The sequence below is a fragment of the Strix uralensis genome, chromosome 16 (assembly GCF_047716275.1).
Source record: "Strix uralensis isolate ZFMK-TIS-50842 chromosome 16, bStrUra1, whole genome shotgun sequence".
NCBI lineage: Eukaryota > Metazoa > Chordata > Aves > Strigiformes > Strigidae > Strix > Strix uralensis.
In genome coordinates this window covers 3,172,668-3,192,463 of record NC_133987.1, presented here as the reverse complement: position 1 = coordinate 3,192,463, position 19,796 = coordinate 3,172,668, and the positions used below count along the sequence as shown (strand labels likewise).

General features: G+C 43.8%; 1 protein-coding gene across 10 annotated transcripts in view; it reads left to right on the top strand.

Annotated features, from left to right (window-relative positions):
* Window positions 1-19,796, top strand: part of SEC14L5 (SEC14 like lipid binding 5) — a 46,024-nt gene that overhangs the window by 12,335 nt on the left and 13,893 nt on the right. For all 10 annotated transcript variants that reach the window (XM_074885401.1, XM_074885400.1, XM_074885402.1 and 7 more), the window contains 5 exons: window positions 10,279-10,428; window positions 10,559-10,690; window positions 12,609-12,737; window positions 13,420-13,639; window positions 15,378-15,490. In XM_074885401.1, coding sequence (XP_074741502.1) covers window positions 10,279-10,428; window positions 10,559-10,690; window positions 12,609-12,737; window positions 13,420-13,639; window positions 15,378-15,490 — 744 coding nt within the window. The remainder of the gene's footprint in view (window positions 1-10,278; window positions 10,429-10,558; window positions 10,691-12,608; window positions 12,738-13,419; window positions 13,640-15,377; window positions 15,491-19,796) is intronic.

The following is a 19,796-nucleotide window of genomic DNA, read 5'->3' as shown; positions in this document are numbered from 1 at the left end:
TCAAACATCTAGTATGACTGAAATCAAAATGCATCGTTTATTTCACAATCTTCCTATCTTGCTTTTGTGCCAACAGTGTTGGGAGGCTTGTATATGCAGTCTAACTGAAAGCAGCTCCTTGCTAGTTTAGCTGCAGGAGAAGAAACTCTGAACACTGAGGTTCAGGTCCTGACAGCCAGTATTTCTTTCCATACACCTTTTCAAAATTATTTTTATTTCTGCCTTTTTAGCATCAACAAGCATTGTGTTAGAGATGTTAGATCTTTAAGTGGCTTTATTTAATGACTTCTTCCTGTTGCGTTTAGCATATTGAGTGTATAAAGAGACTGTTTAAATCCTGATATATCATGCATGCTCTCCTCTGTGGTGTCTTAAAGGATTCAGTATTTCACTGACTGATGCTTTTACAACAGAACCTCTGAGCCGGGTAGGCACCACAGTGTGACCCAAACAGTTTGCAGTACACGTTGGCAACAGATAAAATGGAGTGTGAAAGCAGTGTAATGTACAAGCAAACTGATGTCTAGCAAGGATCACTTTAGTTATGTGGGTTTGTTTAGAGTGACAAGTTCAATATGTGTGTTCACAGCCCATCCAGGTCTCAGAAAGGCTGCTGCTGTCTTGCTATGTAAGATGTGCAGACTGGCTGTCTAGGTCAACTGCAGTGAAATATCTTACAGTGACTACAGCACAGATGCACCACAGAATACATTTTTGGGGGTTCCTATATACTAAATTGTAATTACAGACTGGAATATCCCCATCTGGAGCTCCCAAGTTGTTGTCATTATTCTAGTATCATCACAGGCTGGCTTTAAATAAAGTAAAGCAGAATCTTAACTAAAATATTGGATGCTGGTACATAGCCTTTGGCTTTCAGGTGTGAACTCTGGAACCAGAGGAACCCTTGCTGCAGGGAGAGCGGAGCGGTTTCTGTCAGCTGGAATCCTTCTGAAGCAGTAGTGATGGTGCAGCTGATCAGAGGGCTGTGCAGAGGAGCCAAAGAGATTGGAGTGGAGCTCTAAGTGCAACATCTGCAGGAGTGCCGGAGAAGAGGTTCCTGCAGTGGCCTGCTACCCACTGTGTCCTTGGATAGCTGCAGATGACACTGGGTAGAGCTTTGCAGCATGTAGCCTGTATGCCCAGTGCTCAAAAGCTCCTTCAGAGCTGCTGTGACATAGATAATGACACAGTTTTCAGATACTGTCTGAAATGGTATTTCTGGTTGGCAGTACCCTGAGATTGAGAGAGAATCTATGTGCAAGGGGGAAAATGTTTTAAAATAGCTATTCTTTGGTGTTCAATCCATGTCACGTATGACATGAAATGTCCTGATAGTAATCTGAGCAGTAGTTAAGAAACAGATACTCCCCTACAAAACAGAGTCTGCTCTCTCTGGCAGGATTGTTAGGTCTATAGAACTTGCCTCTTGAGTGCAGACAAATCATCTTTGGATGTGGATGGTCTGTCTGCAGCCATGGCCTGTGCCAGGTATTTTAAAGAAGGCAGCTTCCCTTGTTGCCAGCTTGTTGTGACTGTCAGAAGCTACTGGGTTAACATTTTATGCACTTACAGAGTATTTAGTGTTGACTCAAGACATGCTTCAGTGTGACTTGATGGTTTGAAATCATGCTGTCAAGATACACTATAAATATCCCATCATCTTACTGCTGAGAAGAATTTGGCAACAAAAGTCTAAAAGTAATGATCTCTGTGTCAGCTGGGATGATTCTTCACAGCTGTATTCATGTGCTCAGTCCCTGTGCCCTGCCACCCCCACCTCCTGGTATTAAGCAGGTTGAGAGTGAGCAATAGTCAGGCCGAGCAAAGAGCTGACATTTCTCTTGAGATTATGGTGTGGGACATTTCCCCTCAAGCGACAAGAAAATGTTTGAGTGCTGTTTGCCACAGCTGTTGGAAGTGGATGGAAGAACTGCTTACTCAGAGTTCTGGAGAACTGCTGGCAACATCTGCACATCTGGCCTGCTTAGCGTGTCTTGCGGGGATCATACAAGTCTCTTTAGCTTTGCATTGCCTTTGCATGAGACTCCATTTAGTGTGCAAGAATGGTTTAGGAGCGGATGGTGCTGGCACCATGTGTGGATTGGAGAGGAAATTTACAGTAATTCAAAGAGTCTGTACAGGATAGACCTTGTTTTCTTTAATCACCATCTCCAGCTGCAACATGGAGGCTTATTTCCTTGAAGGATGAGTTGTGTCTCAAGCTTTATACAGTCTAGTGCTGGAATGGATGAGCTCTAAAGTAAGCTATAGTTCAATGGCACTGCAGCATAGCACAAGGAGGCACAACATACCTGGAGGTATTGCCTTTATCTTATATTCTAGTAGTGACTAAAAGACCCTTCTCTCTTCTACTGAATGTGTAGGTGCAGAAGACAATAAGCTCTTGAGCAGGGACTAAAAGAGGTGAGAAAATGTACAACCATCATCAACTGTACATCTCAATCAGCATGGCTTTTTTTAAACTGCTAAGCAGGGTGACCTGCCCAAGTTTGACCCTTGAATTATGGCCGATTTGTATAAATTCTCACAGAAGCTTCTGGCAAGGACAGATTGTCCTTCCAACTAGGCATTAGTTTGTAAGCCAGCCTTTTTGATTTTGGGGTGACTCACTGAGCAGTGAGTGTGTGATGTAACACTCGATTGCTGTGTTTTGCTCTTTAAGGTGTTAGTCACCTGAGATGTCTGCTTCCTTGCCTTCCTATTTCAGTGTATCCGTCTCTTTCCACAATGAGCTATGGCAGATGTGTCCAACCAGCTAGCAATGGTTCCTGGATAAGGTGTTGCTTCCATACCTATTTGTAAAGGCCAATGTGTTGTGCTGTTTGTGACTTGAGCTGCTCCACCACCAAGTTTCTTCTCTCTGGTAAGCAGAGGAGAATGCTATAGCAGAATAACTTGAATGGGATATTGTTTCTTCTCAGACATGGTCAGGCATGTTGGTGGTTTCCTGAGTTAGCTTTGTGCAGCTGCAGTGCATGTCCTGCTTTTAGTAGGTTTGCTGTGTCACTCAGTTGTGCCGGTATTGTAACAGACAGCTGCTGCTCCCTGAATTGTTTCTTTCACCAAAATCTGAAGAAATGAGGCAAATTAATGGCCGTAGTCCAGGGAGAGATAACACTGGGTCAATTTTTGCAGCCTGGATACTGTGGTCCAGTGGACTTCTCAATGGCAAATCGTTTTTTTTTTTCTTTCCAGCAAAATATTTTTTTTGTCAGGCCCCAAAGACTTTTTCTGCTATTCTGCAGATGCTCTGCACCTCCTTAAAACAAAGGTCCCTTTTCCCTGACTTTAGGGCATTTCCACACCCCAAATATCCATATGATCCCTCCCTGCTCCCAGTTGTTCCACATATATTTTATTCTGCGCTGCTATGGTTAGCAAGAAGCAGGTTCTAGTGATTACAGAGCAAGTGGATTGCGTCTGGTGAATATGTATGTAGACTCTGTGGTTCCCTTCAGCAGTTAGACTAAGTAGCAGGAGGGACTGCAAGATGAAATGATTACTTTTTCCTAGAAGGCCATAATCTGAAAACACCTGAATCTGGAGAGATACTTACGTACTGTTAGAGCTGCTCAAAGGCTAGTCCAAATGCATCCACTTCCTACATAAGTGATGAGGGGTCTTATCTTGCTTCTCATCATCTCTTTTTGAAGGGGTGGTGATCTGGACATCTTTAGCTCAAAACTTGATATCATATCTCCTCCTCATTTCCCATTCACCTGAACATAGATATATATTTTCTTCCTTTATCCTGACAAACTGCATGTGGCTGCAACATGACCTCGAGGAATCTCATTAATTGATACAAATTTAAACTCTGTTTGATCATGAAAGTTTTCAGTGTCCTTGAAACATATTCATATAATATTGACTATAAAAGTTTCAGTCTACATTGGGTGAATAACAGTTTAGCTCCTTCATGTGTTCTACACAGTGTAATTTTTCCCCAGTAGCTGAGCTTTTACACTCTTGTAGATCCCTCTCAAGTTCATCTTGACATCATACAGGAGTCAGTCCATAGTTTTTTTTTTCCATTCCTGTGCTCTTGCTTGAATCTGAAACAGCAGATCTCCATGATGCCATCACTGAGGAAGCCCTACCAGTATAAATAAAAACCAAAACAAAGCAAAAAACAACCAGCCAACCAAACCCTAAAGACATGATGGCCGTGCAGTCACTTCAGAGCATTGCTTATCAAGTAGAAGATTAATGTTTTCCTGCCAACTGCTGTTCCAAAATAGCTCAGTATGTTTCTGCATGATTTCATGGACAGTGGCATTTAGCACGCAAGCTCTGTATATTTACTTTGCTAAAGGATCTACATGCTGATAGGGAGAATCCCAACCAGTTTGCCTGTTTGCTGTGTATTAGTGAGAAGCTTGAAGAATCACCTCTCTTAGGTGACTGGTGTGGGGAGAAGGCCAGAACTGCTGCCCTGGGAGTTGGTTTGCAGCCCTAAGACTGAGATGATAACATTCCCTCTAGGATATTAAGGTATGAAACAAGATCATTTAACAAAAGCTGCCTCTTGTTGGAGCATGCTGGAACCGCTCAGGACCCAGCAGACACTGAGCTGGAAGAAACTGCCAGGAGCGTCAATGTGAGCAGGAGAGTTTAGGTTTTGAGGTGTTTTGTTTCATGCAGTAATTCAGTGCTTGGATGTCCCTGTTGGTTTGGATTCCTAAGGCCTCTGGTATGTAATTGATTTCAAGGTCACTTACTGGAAAAGGGTGTTGAAACTACAGAGGAGAAACGAGAGTAGCTGTTACAAAAGATCCTGCCCTCTGGCCATGTTCTCTGGATCCTACAGGAAACAGCAGTGATACAGCTATTGTCAGTCTGCAGGAGATTAAACTGAAGTGGGGAGCAGGAACAGGCTTGCCCTGTCAACATAACACCTTGGTACTATCAAGGTGAAGGACTCGGAGAGGACCTCTGTGCTCTGGAGGGGAAGGGATTAAGCAGGTGAAGTAGCAGGTGAAGTAGCAGGATTGTAGAGGAGGGTAATTTCCCCTTTTCTCTGTGGTGGTGAGGCTTTAGAATGTAACTTTTTTGTTTTGACACTTGTATTCTTGTCTAACTTATTCTTGTTTGGCATCTGGCAGACCTTCAGGCTGATCTCTTCTCACAGACACGTTTTTTTGTACTGGTTATTGTGTATGTGACCAGCAGTTAAGAACACTTAAGCGTGGCTTCCTTTTGTTGTTCTCAACCCTTTTCACAAGCTGATTTTCATCTGTCACAGTGTTGGTCCCATAATCCGTTTGGCCAACACAGGTAAAATCACTCAGCCACATCGCCCAGGAGATTGCAGGGCAAAACCTTGGTCGAAGCACTCTTCACTGATTTCATAGTCAGCCATATCACTGCTGATTAATCATCACTCGGTGAGCGTCATCTTTTGTCAGCTTCTGTGGCACTAAGGGGTCTTGGGCTGGGATGCAGAGGTCACTGTGTAAGCAGTTTGAAATAGTCTTGTCTGTGCTACTGCTAATCTGGGTTATGTGGTGAGGCTGGAGAGCCCCCTTCCCCAGCACCCTGTGCCATGGCAGGCCCCGTGGCTGCTTGGCCATGCGTGTTCCTGCAGCACATTTGCTGAGATGCTTTGGGATAGAGAGTGCCAGTGGCATGTTCATACAAACACATGTGCTGCAGCCTGGCACAAATTTTCCTCATCTTCCTTTCAGTGTGAAAGGAGGATCTGACACTACTGAAAACTTGAGTATTTGTTACAACTTTCCTGCATGTTTTAAGTTTTCTTGGCTAAAAATTATGTTTCACTTAGAAAATAAATGAAAAAATTTACACTTTTTAAAATTTAATTCTAACAGGCTGTCAGCTGATTTTTTTCTTAACACTTCAGATGCACCCAAGAACAATTGGTTATCTTTCCAAGTAAAATATCTTGGTGTTCAAACAGATCCCAAATCCCTCTGTCTTCACCCAGCTCTCTTGTGAAATTTAACGTGTAATTTGTCTGAGGGAGATGACTGCACAGATTTAAATGACATTTGTATGTTGGTCACACTATGTATACAAAAACACCCAACATTGCACTGTTTTTTGCAACAATTCTTTTGCAAGAAGTCTAGGGGGGAAAAAAGCTTGATTTAAGGAAGGACACTGGTGGGCCTGAACCACCATCTCTTGTGAAACAGTTGTTTTGGGTATGAAGAGAGCACCTTAATCTGAACCTTTAAGAAAATAATTATTGTAAACTGTGTTGTTGAGAGAGTTTCCTTGGTAAATCAGGTGTGTGCAGTGCTCTGGCTTGCCTTCCTGCAGCTTGGGGATTTTCTTCAGTCGGATCTGGTGTGAAGTCAATACTAGAGACTGACTATGCTAGAAGAGGAGCCCATGCCGGGATTCAGCGTGGCCTGCTGGCGTGCTTGGGCTGGCGGATTTGCAGGAGGTGCGCAGTGTGTTAGCTGGTTCTGCCTGGTGATGTTAATGTTGGAAGGGTTTAGAAGAAGGGAAGGAGTAGCTTCATTGAGCTATTCATTTTATATGTATATTTGATCCCGTTTAAGACAAGGTGGTTGTCTTAAAGCAATATTGTGGGTATGCACTTAAGGTAGTGGGACAATACTGCTGTTATTCCTGCTGGGGAGTGAGTGGCACAGAAGGCAGAGACAAATCACAGTTCCTATATACTAGTCAGTGCAGAGTTACTGCAGCAAGGAGATGAAAGCAAATGCAGCTGAAGTATTAAAACAAGCTAATATTAAGACCTCTGTGCCTTTCATTGGGTTGGGATACTCTGCTGTTCATCTTGCACTCTGCAGAAACATAGAGAAGAAGAAAATAACAGCTAGTTCTGGCAATGGCTTGAAAAAAAGTTAGAATGTTTTCCTGTCTTCATAACTTCCCTCAATTTCTCTGTTGAAGCAGAAATGTACTGCTGCATATAGATACTGATTTTGATAAGAGGATGCTGAGTGCAGAAGATGAGTTTCTCTCCTGATAGCTCAGACTCTTCAGTGATGAAAGATCAAGCATGTTAGCAGTACAACATTATTGTGACTGCAGCGTGGTGCTTCAGCTGTCCTTCATATGATCTCAGGCATCTTCGGCTGCTGTATTTTTAGAGTTGTTGTGCAAAGAAGATTAGCAAAGGACTTAATATTGTTGTGCAAAAGGGATTCTTTCTCAAATATGGAAATGTTCCACCTATTTAGATGATGGGTTCAGGCTGTTGTCTTAGTTATATCACCAGTGCTCTGCATAGACACGTGCCTCTCTGCCCGGACCTATCTTCATTCTCCAGACGTTGTTTGACTGTCCAAAATAGTGACTGCACTCTGTTAGTAGTTGTCCTGGTCTTGGTTTTGTTAGTTTTAATGATAGTTTATTAAGAAGCTTGTCTTGAGCTGAGTCAAGTGCATACTTAGTGGGGAGAAACAGCTGTGTTGGGATCAGTGGCTTTGCTTTATCTTCAAATTAGAGCCAGAGGTACCTGAATTCAGTGGTGGTGTGTGGGGCTTCACATTGGCTGTTGTGCTCTTTCAGTGGTGAGGAGGCACTTACAGCTCAGTACTCCTGGTGAAGCTGTTGAAGTGAGGGCTTTGGAGGGTATCTGTGCTTTGATCATTCACTGTCCTAGTAGAACAGCTCTTTTCTCTGCAAACTCCCTCAAATCTTCCTGGCAAGCTGCACTCCTGAAAGAGTAGAGGAGAAGCTGAGATCACCTACTTGGAACATCCTTCCAGTCCAACTGCTTTGCACCTCTTAAATTTGTGGGAAATCATGAGTAACTTGGGTCATGCAATCCTTGGCCATCCCTAGTCCTGACCCAGAGAAATAGATGGTGTTGGCTCAGCCTTTGCTTCCTATGGTTAGTCCTTGCTCATTGAACACGGAGCCCTGGAACACAGACTGTTACCTGCTTGCCTGGAGCTGTGAGATGAGGCGGTGGAGAGCGTGCCTGGGTTCAGGCAGCAAGGGCTATGGTGCTGCGTAGCTGAGAGCGAGGAGGGCCCAACACTCCTTGCAGGAACAGAGGTGCAGGATTTTATGGGTGCTTAGGTGGACTTGTAATTTGCTGACAATCCTAGGACCATTCTTCTGGCACTCAAGGTGTTGTCTAGCCTCTGCACTAGCTGCTGTTTTCCAAATGGGATTAACTGGGGCAACCTTCTTCAGGGTAGGGTTTTCAGTTACACTTTTTGCAAGTGTGTTAAGGGCACATCTAAGGAGTGGCACGGGACAAACAGTTGAAAAATAGTTGCTAAATATTCTGGTAGTTTGCTGGCCTACAAAGGTGTTCACAACTTTCACTGTCTGAATGCTGGGACTCTGGTAACTAGGAATGGGTGGTGTAGGTGGCCTGGAGAGACTCTTCTATGTGCTAGAATAGAAAAGATTAGTAAGGTATAAGGCTTTGACCTCAAGATAGCACTAGATGGTGATTTGGAGTCTGGAGGATTGGGAGAGGGCAGGTGGAGACACAAGTAGGAAGTATTAACTTTACCTGAGAAGATTAATGTGCTGGCAGCTGCAGATATCAGAGAGCAGGCAATAAGTGATGTACCCCTTATGCTCTGTGTGACCCTTGAGGAAAGTGCAGTATGCCAGGAGTGGGTAGCTGGAAGCATCCTGCAGCAGTGCCTGACATACATCCATGAATTCCCATCATGACAAATTAAGCTTCTTAAAACCATGAGAGTGCTTTTGTTGTATGGAGCCAGGTGGATTGGTGTTGGAAACAGTGCCTTGCCATGGGAAGTTTTATATTTATCTCAACCGTTTTAGTTTTTCTTGTGATCAGGAGCGAAAAGCACAGGTAGAGGTGTCACAGATATGGGAAAAGTTCTCAAAGAAATGTGGCAAAGCAAGCAGAACATTACTCAGCGACTTGGAGAGGATGATTTAAAGACCTGTGCACTTTGTTTATGGCCAGAACTCCCAACTGGTAGTCTGCTTGCACTTTCCTCCTGATACTAGAGCAATATGATACTCTGAAGTAACTTCTATTCTGTTCAGAGATCTAGGAGCAGGAGATATGGAACTTGTCCTGAAGTGCCTGAGCTATTTTAAGATCAGGTATTATTCACAGCACCAGGGTACATGAACATGTGCGGGGCAACCAGCCTTCAAACTGCTGTGGTAACAGAATGCAGCCACCCTGAGCGTGCCCGTGGTGCTGAGTTGATCTCGATCATTATCACATTAATATTTTCTTTTGTGGTAAATAAAAATAGAAATACTGATGAGAGAATTATGTGCTGGTTTTGTTAGTTGTGTCTTATAGAAAACGGGAAGATGGCAGCAGTTCATAGAGGTTAGGCTCAGCTGTGGAATGATAGCAAAAAAATCTTACGACCACAATGATATAGCTCTGAGTGCAGTGGAATGAGAGCACAGGTTCTCCTCCTTTCACAGCTGTAGTTTGAATCCTGGGCTGCTTGTGCAGCTTGTGCTCGTGTTGCTTCAATTACATATTTACAGTAGCATCACAACATGCAAGGTATTTTTCTGAAATCAAAGGAAAACATTCCATTCTGCAAAGATCTTGCAATTTAATGAAAGATGAAGAAGTTAGGGAAAGAGGAGCAACAGAAGGTACCCTTTGTGCAAGTTAACTTTGTTTGCTGCAGGTGCCATGGAAAGCTGGATTTTTGCTAGAGCTGATAAAGAAGCTTCGGATAAAAGGCTTTTCAGAGGGATGTGGGTTAATTAAAACAAGGAAGATTTCAGAACCAGCACAGAATTGTTTTAGAAATGGATAAATCAAGGCAAAGTGAGTAGCCAGTAATTGGTGGTCTTACCCTTGATAGACTAGGGCAACTAGAACTGTTTAGCACATCAAATTTTAAGGCACAGGAATATTAAATATTTTTAAATAGCTTCTTCATACAGGCAATATGCCTGACTTGAATTTTATTATCTCTAGATCAAGTCTTTAGCAGAATTCAGCGGAGCTGTGCTTGCTTTTGCTAGCTGAAGATTAGGTTCCTGACGTTCAAGTTGTTATCCTGGTACTCTTCTAGTAGTCTTTAACAGGCTTTTGCTTCTAATTCACGTGTGAAAGAAAAGTTATCTTAAGACATGCTTAGCTTGATGACTGAAATGAGTGGATGCTGGCTTTGTTCATAACTATTTTGCTTTAGCTTCAACCCCTGCATTGGCTCCCCTTCTCTCAGAGGTGAAGGGCCTCTGTTTTGTTGGACTCTCCCTGTAAGGGAATGAATTAACTCAGAATGAATTAAAGTTGATCTACCCAGAAGCTGAAACTTGCTTTGTTTTCACTTCCAGGCATATGAGAAGCGCTTTCCTACATGTCCAGAGATTCCAGTCTTCCTGGGGAGTGAAATCCTGCATGAATCCAGGAGTGATGATGGAGCTATACATATCATTGAACGGAGCTGCAAACTGAATGTGGATGCTCCTAGGCTGCTGAAGAAGGCAAGTGGAACCTAGGGGACAAAGAGTCCTGGGTGTTGTTGGCTGGTTCAGATAGATAAAGGCTCCTAAAGTTACTCTTTCTCACTATCTTTTTTTTTTTCCCCCCCTCCTGGTTCTTCATCCTTCTCAGATTGCAGGGGTAGAGTATGTTTTCTTCATCCAGAAAAACACAGTGAACTGGAAAGAGCGAACTCTCCGCATTGAAGCCCACAATGAGACTTTTGCCAACCGTGTTGTTGTCCTTGAGACATGTAGCTACTCAGTAAGTGCTTTGTTTCTATTTGTCTGTGAAGAAATTGTTGAAAGTCATGCACTAATGTATGGGGTGAAGTTGATTGAATTTGAACACTGGATGGTAGCGTACTTAGATACTGTTGGACTGGAAATGCTCTTGGGTCTAAGGTTGCGGGCTTTTTCCAGTGCTTTTGTAGGGTTTGAGAAAGTTTTTTTACATTGATTATGATCTCTGATTGGAGTGTTAGGCCCTAGGATGAGAATAGAAAACATGGATGGTGCTCCATCAGCTGCTGATGTTACCTGAGTTTCTTTTTGGTTAAAATTCAAGGTAAAAGCATCTGGAGCTAGGGTGTATATTTAGATCTGGATATTTAAAAGGAAATGCTTAATATTTCTTATGATGAGGGCCAGAGGAAAGTCTGGCAATTAATTTGGCCCACAAATAAGTGAAAGTGTTAGCACCTTGTCATAATCTTCATGCTCTAAATATTTGGAGAAAGGTCTTAAGCCTTATTTGTGGCCTGGGGTGTCTTTGTGGTAGTATCTTCAGCAACAGTGTGCTATTTTGTTGTAATTGTGCTATTAGGGCTCAGTCACCATTAAATAGCTTCATCTGTTTCTGGAAGCAATCAGATAGTGCTTTTTGTTCCCTAAACAAAAGTCCAGATCCTGTTACTTACCTGCCCTTTTGGCAATTGGACAACAGCTCAGCTTCTTGGGAGTAAGCAAACTGTAAGTAGCTTCTGTTTCAAGCAAGACAGTCGAAAAGCTATTAACATTTTGGATGGTGAGGGGGTTTCCTGTGCCAGAGATCACTAGGTGACTACGTAGGGCTTCCTAAAAACTACAGTAAATCAAACTTCCGTCATTGGAAAGGCGCTGACAGTTCTGAAACATTCTCAGGTCAATTCGGGAATCGCTCAGACATTGTTGCACTTGCTGCTTTTGGCTGTGTTGCCTTCGGCTGCTGTCCTCCGGAAGGAAACATCAGCAGCTGGGCTTTGCGGGGAGCACTCTTCCTGGAACAGGGCGGGAGCTAGCTGTCTGCATCCTCAAGATGGTTCCCTGCTCTATTTTTACCAGTTTCCTTTTCCCTGCCAGAGTGCACCGGAAACGGGTTTATTTTCATCTTTCCTTTTCTGCTGTGTTCTCTGAAGCAGCTTGGAGAAATATGATCCTGCTCTTGCAGTAACTCAATATCTCCCTGGGGCAATTTGTGTCCTTTATAGAGCTCGTATCTTTGTGTGTGGGCTGGAATTTTTTCTTTCATGTCAGTTTGTGAACAGCAGCACCTACAGAGAAAAGGCAGAGGGTTAGATTTAAAAGATTATATAGGTTTTTACCATATAGAGAGTAACTGGAGGGGAAATGGCTGGAAAGGAAAGATGTATGTTGAGTTAACAGTGGGAATACTCCCCGCTCTGCCATGTCTCCTGTGTTTTGGAGGGAAGACTGACATTAGTGGCTGAGTTTCCTATCCAAAACTAGAAACACTTTGCATTTATCTTCCTTTGAAGATGTAGAGGGTTTTAATTTCCTGTTCCTAGAGGCCATCCCTATCTTTCCTTAAGGAGATCTTGACATGATGGTTTCAAGTGGGCAGCCTCACTACTATTTTAGTGCAACTTTTGCTATGAATGTTATCGTTCAGGTCTGCTTGGGTAGAGATGGGTTTTAATCTTGACTTCCTTGTGCATGTGAAGAATGCTGGATAAACCACAGACGTCCATATGTCCAGTTCATGATGTGTTTCTACTACTCTAGGAGCATTAATCTGACTGTTAAATATGGGTCTGTCAGTGCCTCATGGGAAGGCTCTTCTGCTCCCTCATTCTGTAGCTCTGGAGATTAAATAGTCACTTTGGTACCAGGGGCAAGGGCCCTGCCATATTGTGAGCTGTTTGCTACCATCCAGCCCTACCTGTGTGTATCTTTGGGCTTAGGTTCACCCTGAGAATGAAGAATGGACTTGCTTTGAACAGTCTGCATCTCTCGACATCAAGTCATTTTTTGGCTTTGAAAGCACAGTGGAAAAAATTGCCATGAAGCAGTACACATCAAACATCAAGCGGGTAAGATGGGCTTCCTTTTGTGCCGTAAAAAACAAAATCAAATGCCTGCTCTCAGTGTGCCTCTATTTTTCTATAAAGTACACCCAGTATGGTTTTATACCCTTGCTTATGTCTCTGAAATCACTCAGTAGGGCAAATGAAGAAAAAGCCAGTGTGCAATGAGCAGAAGAACAGTCTGCTCACTGGAATGTGTCTGCGCAGGGGAGGGAGCAGGCTGTGCCAGAGGAGGATAGCAGTGGATGCTGTGGGTGCCAGGCTCCTCAGACACTGAGAACACTGTTCTCATGCAGGAAGAGAAAGTTCTGGGTAAAAATGAGCACCCTGCCTCTCTAGTAGCTTGAGCAGAGGCACTTTCTTTTGGTGGCCTTTTCCCCTGGGCTACAGAGGAACAGGGCAGCTAACTGATGGTTTGGGAGCAGGAGAATGGGATAAAAGTATTATAAGGGTAGCAGCATCCTTAGCATTGAAATTTGCTTGGCCAGTGTTGTAATTCACCATTTGTATGGTGCATTCATACTGAAATTTTTCCAACAGGGTCATGCACATGGAAGGAGATAACTATTTCTCTTCTGTTTATCTCTGACAGCATTAGTCATCTCTCCTGAGGAAAACTCTTCTGTACCTTGCTGGTTCTGGGAATATAGGATTATTTTTTTTTCCTAATGAGAGTCTTCCCCTTCAGGGCAAGGAAGTGATTGAACACTATCTGAAGGAGTTGATCTCCCAAGGGATCACATTCATCCCCCGTTGGACACCTCCCCCAGTGTGTGGACAGAAGGATGAGCGAACCCCGGCCGGTGGACACGATGCTGATGACGTACCACTGGAGTCGGGGGCTCCTGGAACTACCAAAGAGCAAACTGGCAGCTCCTGCCCTCCAGCAGAAGCTGTCAGCCCTGATGGTATGTGATGTCCAGGCAGTAGCAGCTGCTGGCAATCTAAATGCCTTGAGTAGCACTGACTAATGAGTTTATTTTTATTTTTTTGGCATGAGGTTTTTCTTCTGGACTGTGGGTGGGGAGGAGGGAAAGTTATTTTCTTTCTTCAAGAAAAACACAAACAATGGAACTTTTTTCCCCAAAACTGAAAAGCCAAGAAAAACTGTGCAGGCAGTATGTTTTTGTTCAAGCTCAGAAAAAAAACTTGGTTTTGATCAGATCTTTAAGGTATTTTATACCTTAAACTGGAGAAACTTAAAGGTATCTTGAGTACACTCTAATTGAATTATAATGAAATTTTTTGGCTGTTTCAAAATTAATGTTCTTGGGGATTGGTTGGATGTTTTTTTCCCCTATATCAGGCCAAGACAAACTTGCAGAATGCTGCCTAATGCATTTTTCACACAAAATGCCCAAATTGGACTTATCTTTCTGTGCGCTGATCTGATGATAACTTCTAGACTAAATAAAATTCTTCTCTGACAAAAAGAAATAGGAGGGGCCTTTTAATTTAGAGCTGTGGTATTAGAAACAGGAGTTGTCATTCCTCAGACAGCACTTGTTTTGCTGAGTGTATCTAGGGAAAAAGCTTGGAATTTGGAACTATCAGTGGTTCTGGTCTCACCAGACCTTCTCTAGTAGCTTGTCTGTATTGGAATCCATCTGAAAAAAACATTAAAATCCATAGAGGAGCTGACTATAAGAAATGTTCATGTGCTTTGAAGTTAATTGAGGAGTGGCGGACCCCATCTAGTAGAAGAGGAGAGTAGCTCTTGTTTTTCTGCTTATATTCATGTTTAGGAAGTGATTAGCTTCCCTGGGACTGCTCCCCAGCTTGCTAGCTCTGTGGATGCAGTGGGGGTGTAGCACTTAGCAAATATAATTTCTATATTATCAGTCAGCAACAGTGTATCCTGTGAGTGTCTAGGCTTTATTCTGTAGTTAATAGTATCTGCTGGAAAAAAAAATCTTACCTGATGAAGAGCTAGCTCAGAGGTGGTCCTCCCAGCCCTCCTTCCTGTGTGCCTGCATGCCTCCAGCACAGCTACTGGCCTGTGCTGCTCCCCTTTGGGTACCACATTCTCCTTGCTGGCATCTGCACATACAAGCCTCAGATGGTGCATCTGCTTCTATCTGTGAATGTTGGCAGTCTTAAACCCCTTGTCCTTTGTCTCTGATCTGGAGGGGCCTTGAGCTGCTGGTATGCACAGGACTTCTCCTCATGCCAAAAATCTCCCTTGCTGTCAGAAATGGTAGTGTTATTCTCCCTTCCTTTCTGGTGTCTGTAAGCAGAGCAACATTTCAATTTTCAGCTTTTTAGCTTCTTGTCATCGGAGCTGTGTGTGAGATCTTTAGGACACCAGGGGATTTAAGTGCCCAGGTCTTGGAGTGGTTAATGAGATGAGTGCCAGAGCTCATCATATTTCTTTTAAAGCTCCTGCTGGAGCAGTTTAGGGTTGAATGAAATACTAGTGTTCTAAGAGACAGGCAGAATGATCTAGCTTTGATACCTTAGGTGCTGTCTGTGTCTTCATGCCCTAATCACCATAAGAATATCACTCACTTCCCTCAGACAGCTAAAAGGAGGGCTTCTCCACCCTTCCAGTATAAATCATAAGTAACTTTACCTATAGAAATAACTGCCATCTCCTTTCTGGTTTTGCCAAGTCTCCTCTGAATTGCTCTTTTTTTTTTTCTCCAGCTGACAAATTGGATGCTGATTACATTGAGCGATATCTGGGCCAGCTGACTCCAATGCAAGAGAGTTGCTTGATCCGCCTTCGCCAGTGGCTTCAAGAAACACACAAAGGCAAGGTGGGTAGGTGAGGCAGAGAGCCCCTCTTTGCAAGCCTGAATGCAGTTGTTCTCATAGCTTGTGTGCCTTCAACCCTCCCAAAAAACTCAGGGTCACGGACGATTTGTGTGTTGAGACTGTGGGGAGGTGTGGCTGGAGCTGTCTGGAAGAGAAGGATCTGGGGGTTCTAATTGACAAGCAGCTGAACATGAGCCAGCAGTGTGCCCAGGTGGCCAAGAAGGCCAGTGGTATCCTGGCTTGTATTAGAAATAGTGTGACCAGCAGAAGCAGGGAGGTGATAGTCCCCCTGTGCTCTGCACTGGTGAGGCCACACCTGGAGTGTTGTGTCCAGTTTTGGGCACCTCAATCCCAGAGAGATCTCGAGGTGCTGGAGCGAGGGCAGAGGAGGGCAACGAGGCTGGGGAAGGGCCTGGAGAATAAATCCTGTGAGGAGAGATTGAAGGAGCTGGGACTGCTTAGTGTGAGGAAGAGGAGGCTGAGGGGAGACCTCATCACTCTACAGCTCCCTGAAAGGACATTGTAGAGAGGTTGGTGCTGGTCTCTTCTCACAGGTGATTAGTGACAGAACAAGAGGGAACGGCTTTAAACTGCAACAGGGGAGGTTCAGACTGGACATGAGGAAAAAATGTTTCCCAGAAAGAGTGGTCAGAGAGTGGAATAGGCTGCCCAGGGAGGGGGTGGAGTCACCATCCCTGGGTGTGTTTAAGGGTCGTTTAGATGAGATGTTGGGGGATGTGGTGTAGGGGAGAACTTTGTTGAGTAGGGCTGATGGTTGGACTCACTGATCCCAAGGGTCTTTTCCAACCTGAATGATTCTGTGAACTGTTTTGGCAAGGTTAGGTAAAAGGCCAGGCGTGGAGAACGGCCTGTGTGACCTCGCAGCAGGATCTAGCAGTATCAGACTGCACTGGCACTGCAGTTCAGTGCTGGCAGTATTGAAAAGGCCACTCCGTGGTCCCCAGGGATAGAGCTTTTGCTGTGTGTTTAGAGGAGGCATTGACCGGGGCTCGGTGGCCCAGACTGGCCTGTCTGGATGGGTTGTGTTTCCCAAGAGCTGCAGGGTGGGGTGGGAGAAAGGGTTAGTGCTGGCGGTGCTTCCCCTGTCTCTGGGCAATGCTGCTCAGCAGAGAAGCAGTTGGTGGCACTGAGCTCTCAGCTCCTGCACGTCAGCTGTGTGCTCTGTGTGTTATATCAGGCAGGTTGTGTAAGCTTGTACAGCCAAGGGCTGAATTCTTCTGAGCAGAATTCATTCTGTTCTTGTTTTAATCTCCTTTATCAAAATGTACTATTTCAGAATCACACAGGATTCAGGAAGTGGAGACAGTCTTGCCTTATGGTGTGAGGTACATTGTGTAAGCCTCTAAAATAGAGGAGCTGAGGGCACTAGACTGGGGCGAGTACAGATGGAGTTGGCCAGTTAGTATAGATAGAAACATTTTTCCCTGAAAAGCAACACAGGTACTGTGGGATAGATATAATTTCTGCTCTGCTGTAATGTTCAGCAGCTGCTTGGGCTCTTCCTGGCTGAAGGGGAGTCTCTATATCAGGACAAGAGGGTAAGTGGTATGTGGCTGAGAAAAGAAAAGATCTAGGGCAGCTTGAATGCCTCAAGAGGGATCTAACTCAGGATTTCCTGATGGAGAGAGATTGGGTGGGAAGGAAGGACAGACTAAGGATAGCAATGGGCAAAGTAATTGGGTGGGCTGAGTAGATAGAGTGCTTAGGAAGAGGGGAAAACAGGAGAAAGATGGTTGGAGCAAGTGATCCCCCTTGAAAACAGAGTACAGCTAGGTAACGTTTCAGTAGTCATAGCTTTGACTTAGAAGGTCATACAGAATGAGTTAGGAGGTACTCTGCACTCATGGGCTTTGGAAGATTTAAATTTTTTTTTCTGCTTTTAACTGGCCTTTCTGAAAGAGGCTACTGTTTGCAAGGAGCTTTGCCAGTAATTTCTACATGCCTTGGTGTATCTTTTTCAGAGCTGAGAGAGCGCATGTCTCATCTGAGTAAAAGGAGTTTAAACTTGATTTATAAAGCCCTGTTTTGTTTCTTGGAAAAACTAATGTGTATCACCCATGTAGAAAGAAAATGTAATAAAGATTTAGTGCTATAGTTCTGTTATTGAACTTGTGAAGAAGTCCCCTTATGTGTGAGTGTGCGTGTGGGTTTTGTTGGTACCAGTGAATGTAGATGGAGAAACGGTTAGCAGAAAACCACAGGCTGAAGAGAAGAACAGTATGTGTTGAGGTAGTGTGTGAAAGTCTCCCACAGCTGATAAGCTCCAGAGACTAAACAACACTGTTGAATCTGTAAGAGCTGATAAATTCAGAACATCAAACATCTTCCAAATCTGTCCAAGGCCACTGTATACAGTAGCATCAACAACAGGTTGTATAACTTTGACCATGTTCAAGAGCATAGTGGCTGCTAGATGCAGGTAGAGACTACAGGAATATATATAGACCCAGTGGAACAAAGGTACCCTTGAAGGACTGTCTGAACACCTGCAAACTGCTGTCATGTTGCTATGATGCTCTGCCTCTGAGTAAACAGCTGGGGCTGGCCTCCCAACTAACCAGGTAATTGTGAGTGAACTTTGAATAGTTACCTGCTAATAATAACAACATCTTAACTAATGAAATGGGCTGTATTAAATATTGGTTGTGATCTGTGTCTCCCCTGATTCAACCTTCCATGAGATAAAAGGTGCTTGACAACAAGCAGACACAAAACAAAGGACAGGGATCAATCCCCAGGTATAGTTATGCTCTGAAATATAGGACATGGAGCCTTTTCAGGTCTACAGTGACCCGTCCAGTAAAATGATGTGGACTTCTGTGTGGTAGGAGATATCTCAGCTATTGGGTATCCAGCTGAAAACGAGCCCTATATGAGAGTAAGACAGTGAGACGTTATCCATGCATGTGATCTGCAAGGATCTTGGTTTCAGGTGGAAGAAGCACAATCTAAACATTTGCCTATTTTGTTCTGTAGGTTGTGAGTTTTCTCCCCCCTCCTAGTCAGAGGCTGGGGAGTGGAAGCTGCAGAAGGTAGGAGTGACAGCACATGAGCAAAAAGTGAAACAACGGCCTCTTGGGGTGCTTGGAGCTCTGTGAGTGTGTGCAAGCCCTTGTTCTTCCTGACAGCTGCTTGCTGTGTTAAGTACCTTGGCAAGGTACAAGCTGACTGCTGAGCGCTCTTAGTGACAGCCTTGTACCCTTTGTGTAGGCTTTGTGAGCTCTGTTCCCGACGCAGCCTTGAACAAGTAAGAAGGATGGTGCTGGCCATTGAAACTTCATCCTAAACCACCTTAACTACTCACCTGCTTGCTTCTCTTGATTGCCTGTCACAATAACACAAAGTCAGGAACTTATTCTATGTGACTTGAGTTTTCTCAGGAGAGGCTGTTACCTTGTGATGACAATCTGTTCTTTTAATTCAGAGCAGGGATGTCCTTATTCCTCTGTCAAAAAACATTTGTAGATCTTCCATTTCTTGGAAAATGTCCCTTCTTATTTTTGTCCTCTTTGTCCTATTTCACTATCCATTCTCTGTTCCTTCCAAAGCAGACATTTTCCTTTAGAATCAGATCTATTATGGCTTTAAAAATCTGAGTAGTTGAAGAAACAAACTTCAAATGGTGTTAAAATTGCAGATACTTAAAGCTAGTAATCAACAGCTTTGCACCATGTAGAAGAGTACACGTAGTTTCACTAGTAAATAGAAAGCGAGGCTGAAATTAAAACTTCATTTCTTGGTGATGGGAGTTACTGCTTTGGTTGAACAAAGGTAAGAGACTAATTCCACTATGGACTAAGTCCCCTCAGAGCTTCCTGCCTTTGGTCCAAACAGAAGCACTGACTTTGCCTCTTACCTGAAGCTATGTACAGCTTAGGTTTGAAACGTGAAAAGCAACAAAACCTTCTAACGGCCATCCCCTCTGCTGGGTCTCACAGGAGATCCAGGGACTGTTGTAAATGTTTGTGGTTTTTGTCTGCTGTCTTGTGAATAACAGCTTCCTCTGAGCAACAGAAATGCAAACGTAAATCATCTGATGAAAATTCTGCTGTCTTTAATCTTGCTACAATGCAGAAAATTTTGATGGCATTCTTCTAAATACATCTGAGATCCTACTTGGGAAGGCTGCTCTTTTCCTTTCTGTGACACACAAACGCAGTGTTTGCAGTGTTAGAATATGCTGAGCAGCTTTAATCTCCCATCTCCTCTTCAGGTGCTTCTAGGCTTGGCTTTAAGCAGCCTGAACTCTACCCCTTTCTTTAAGTAGAATCAATTCTTCATATCTCT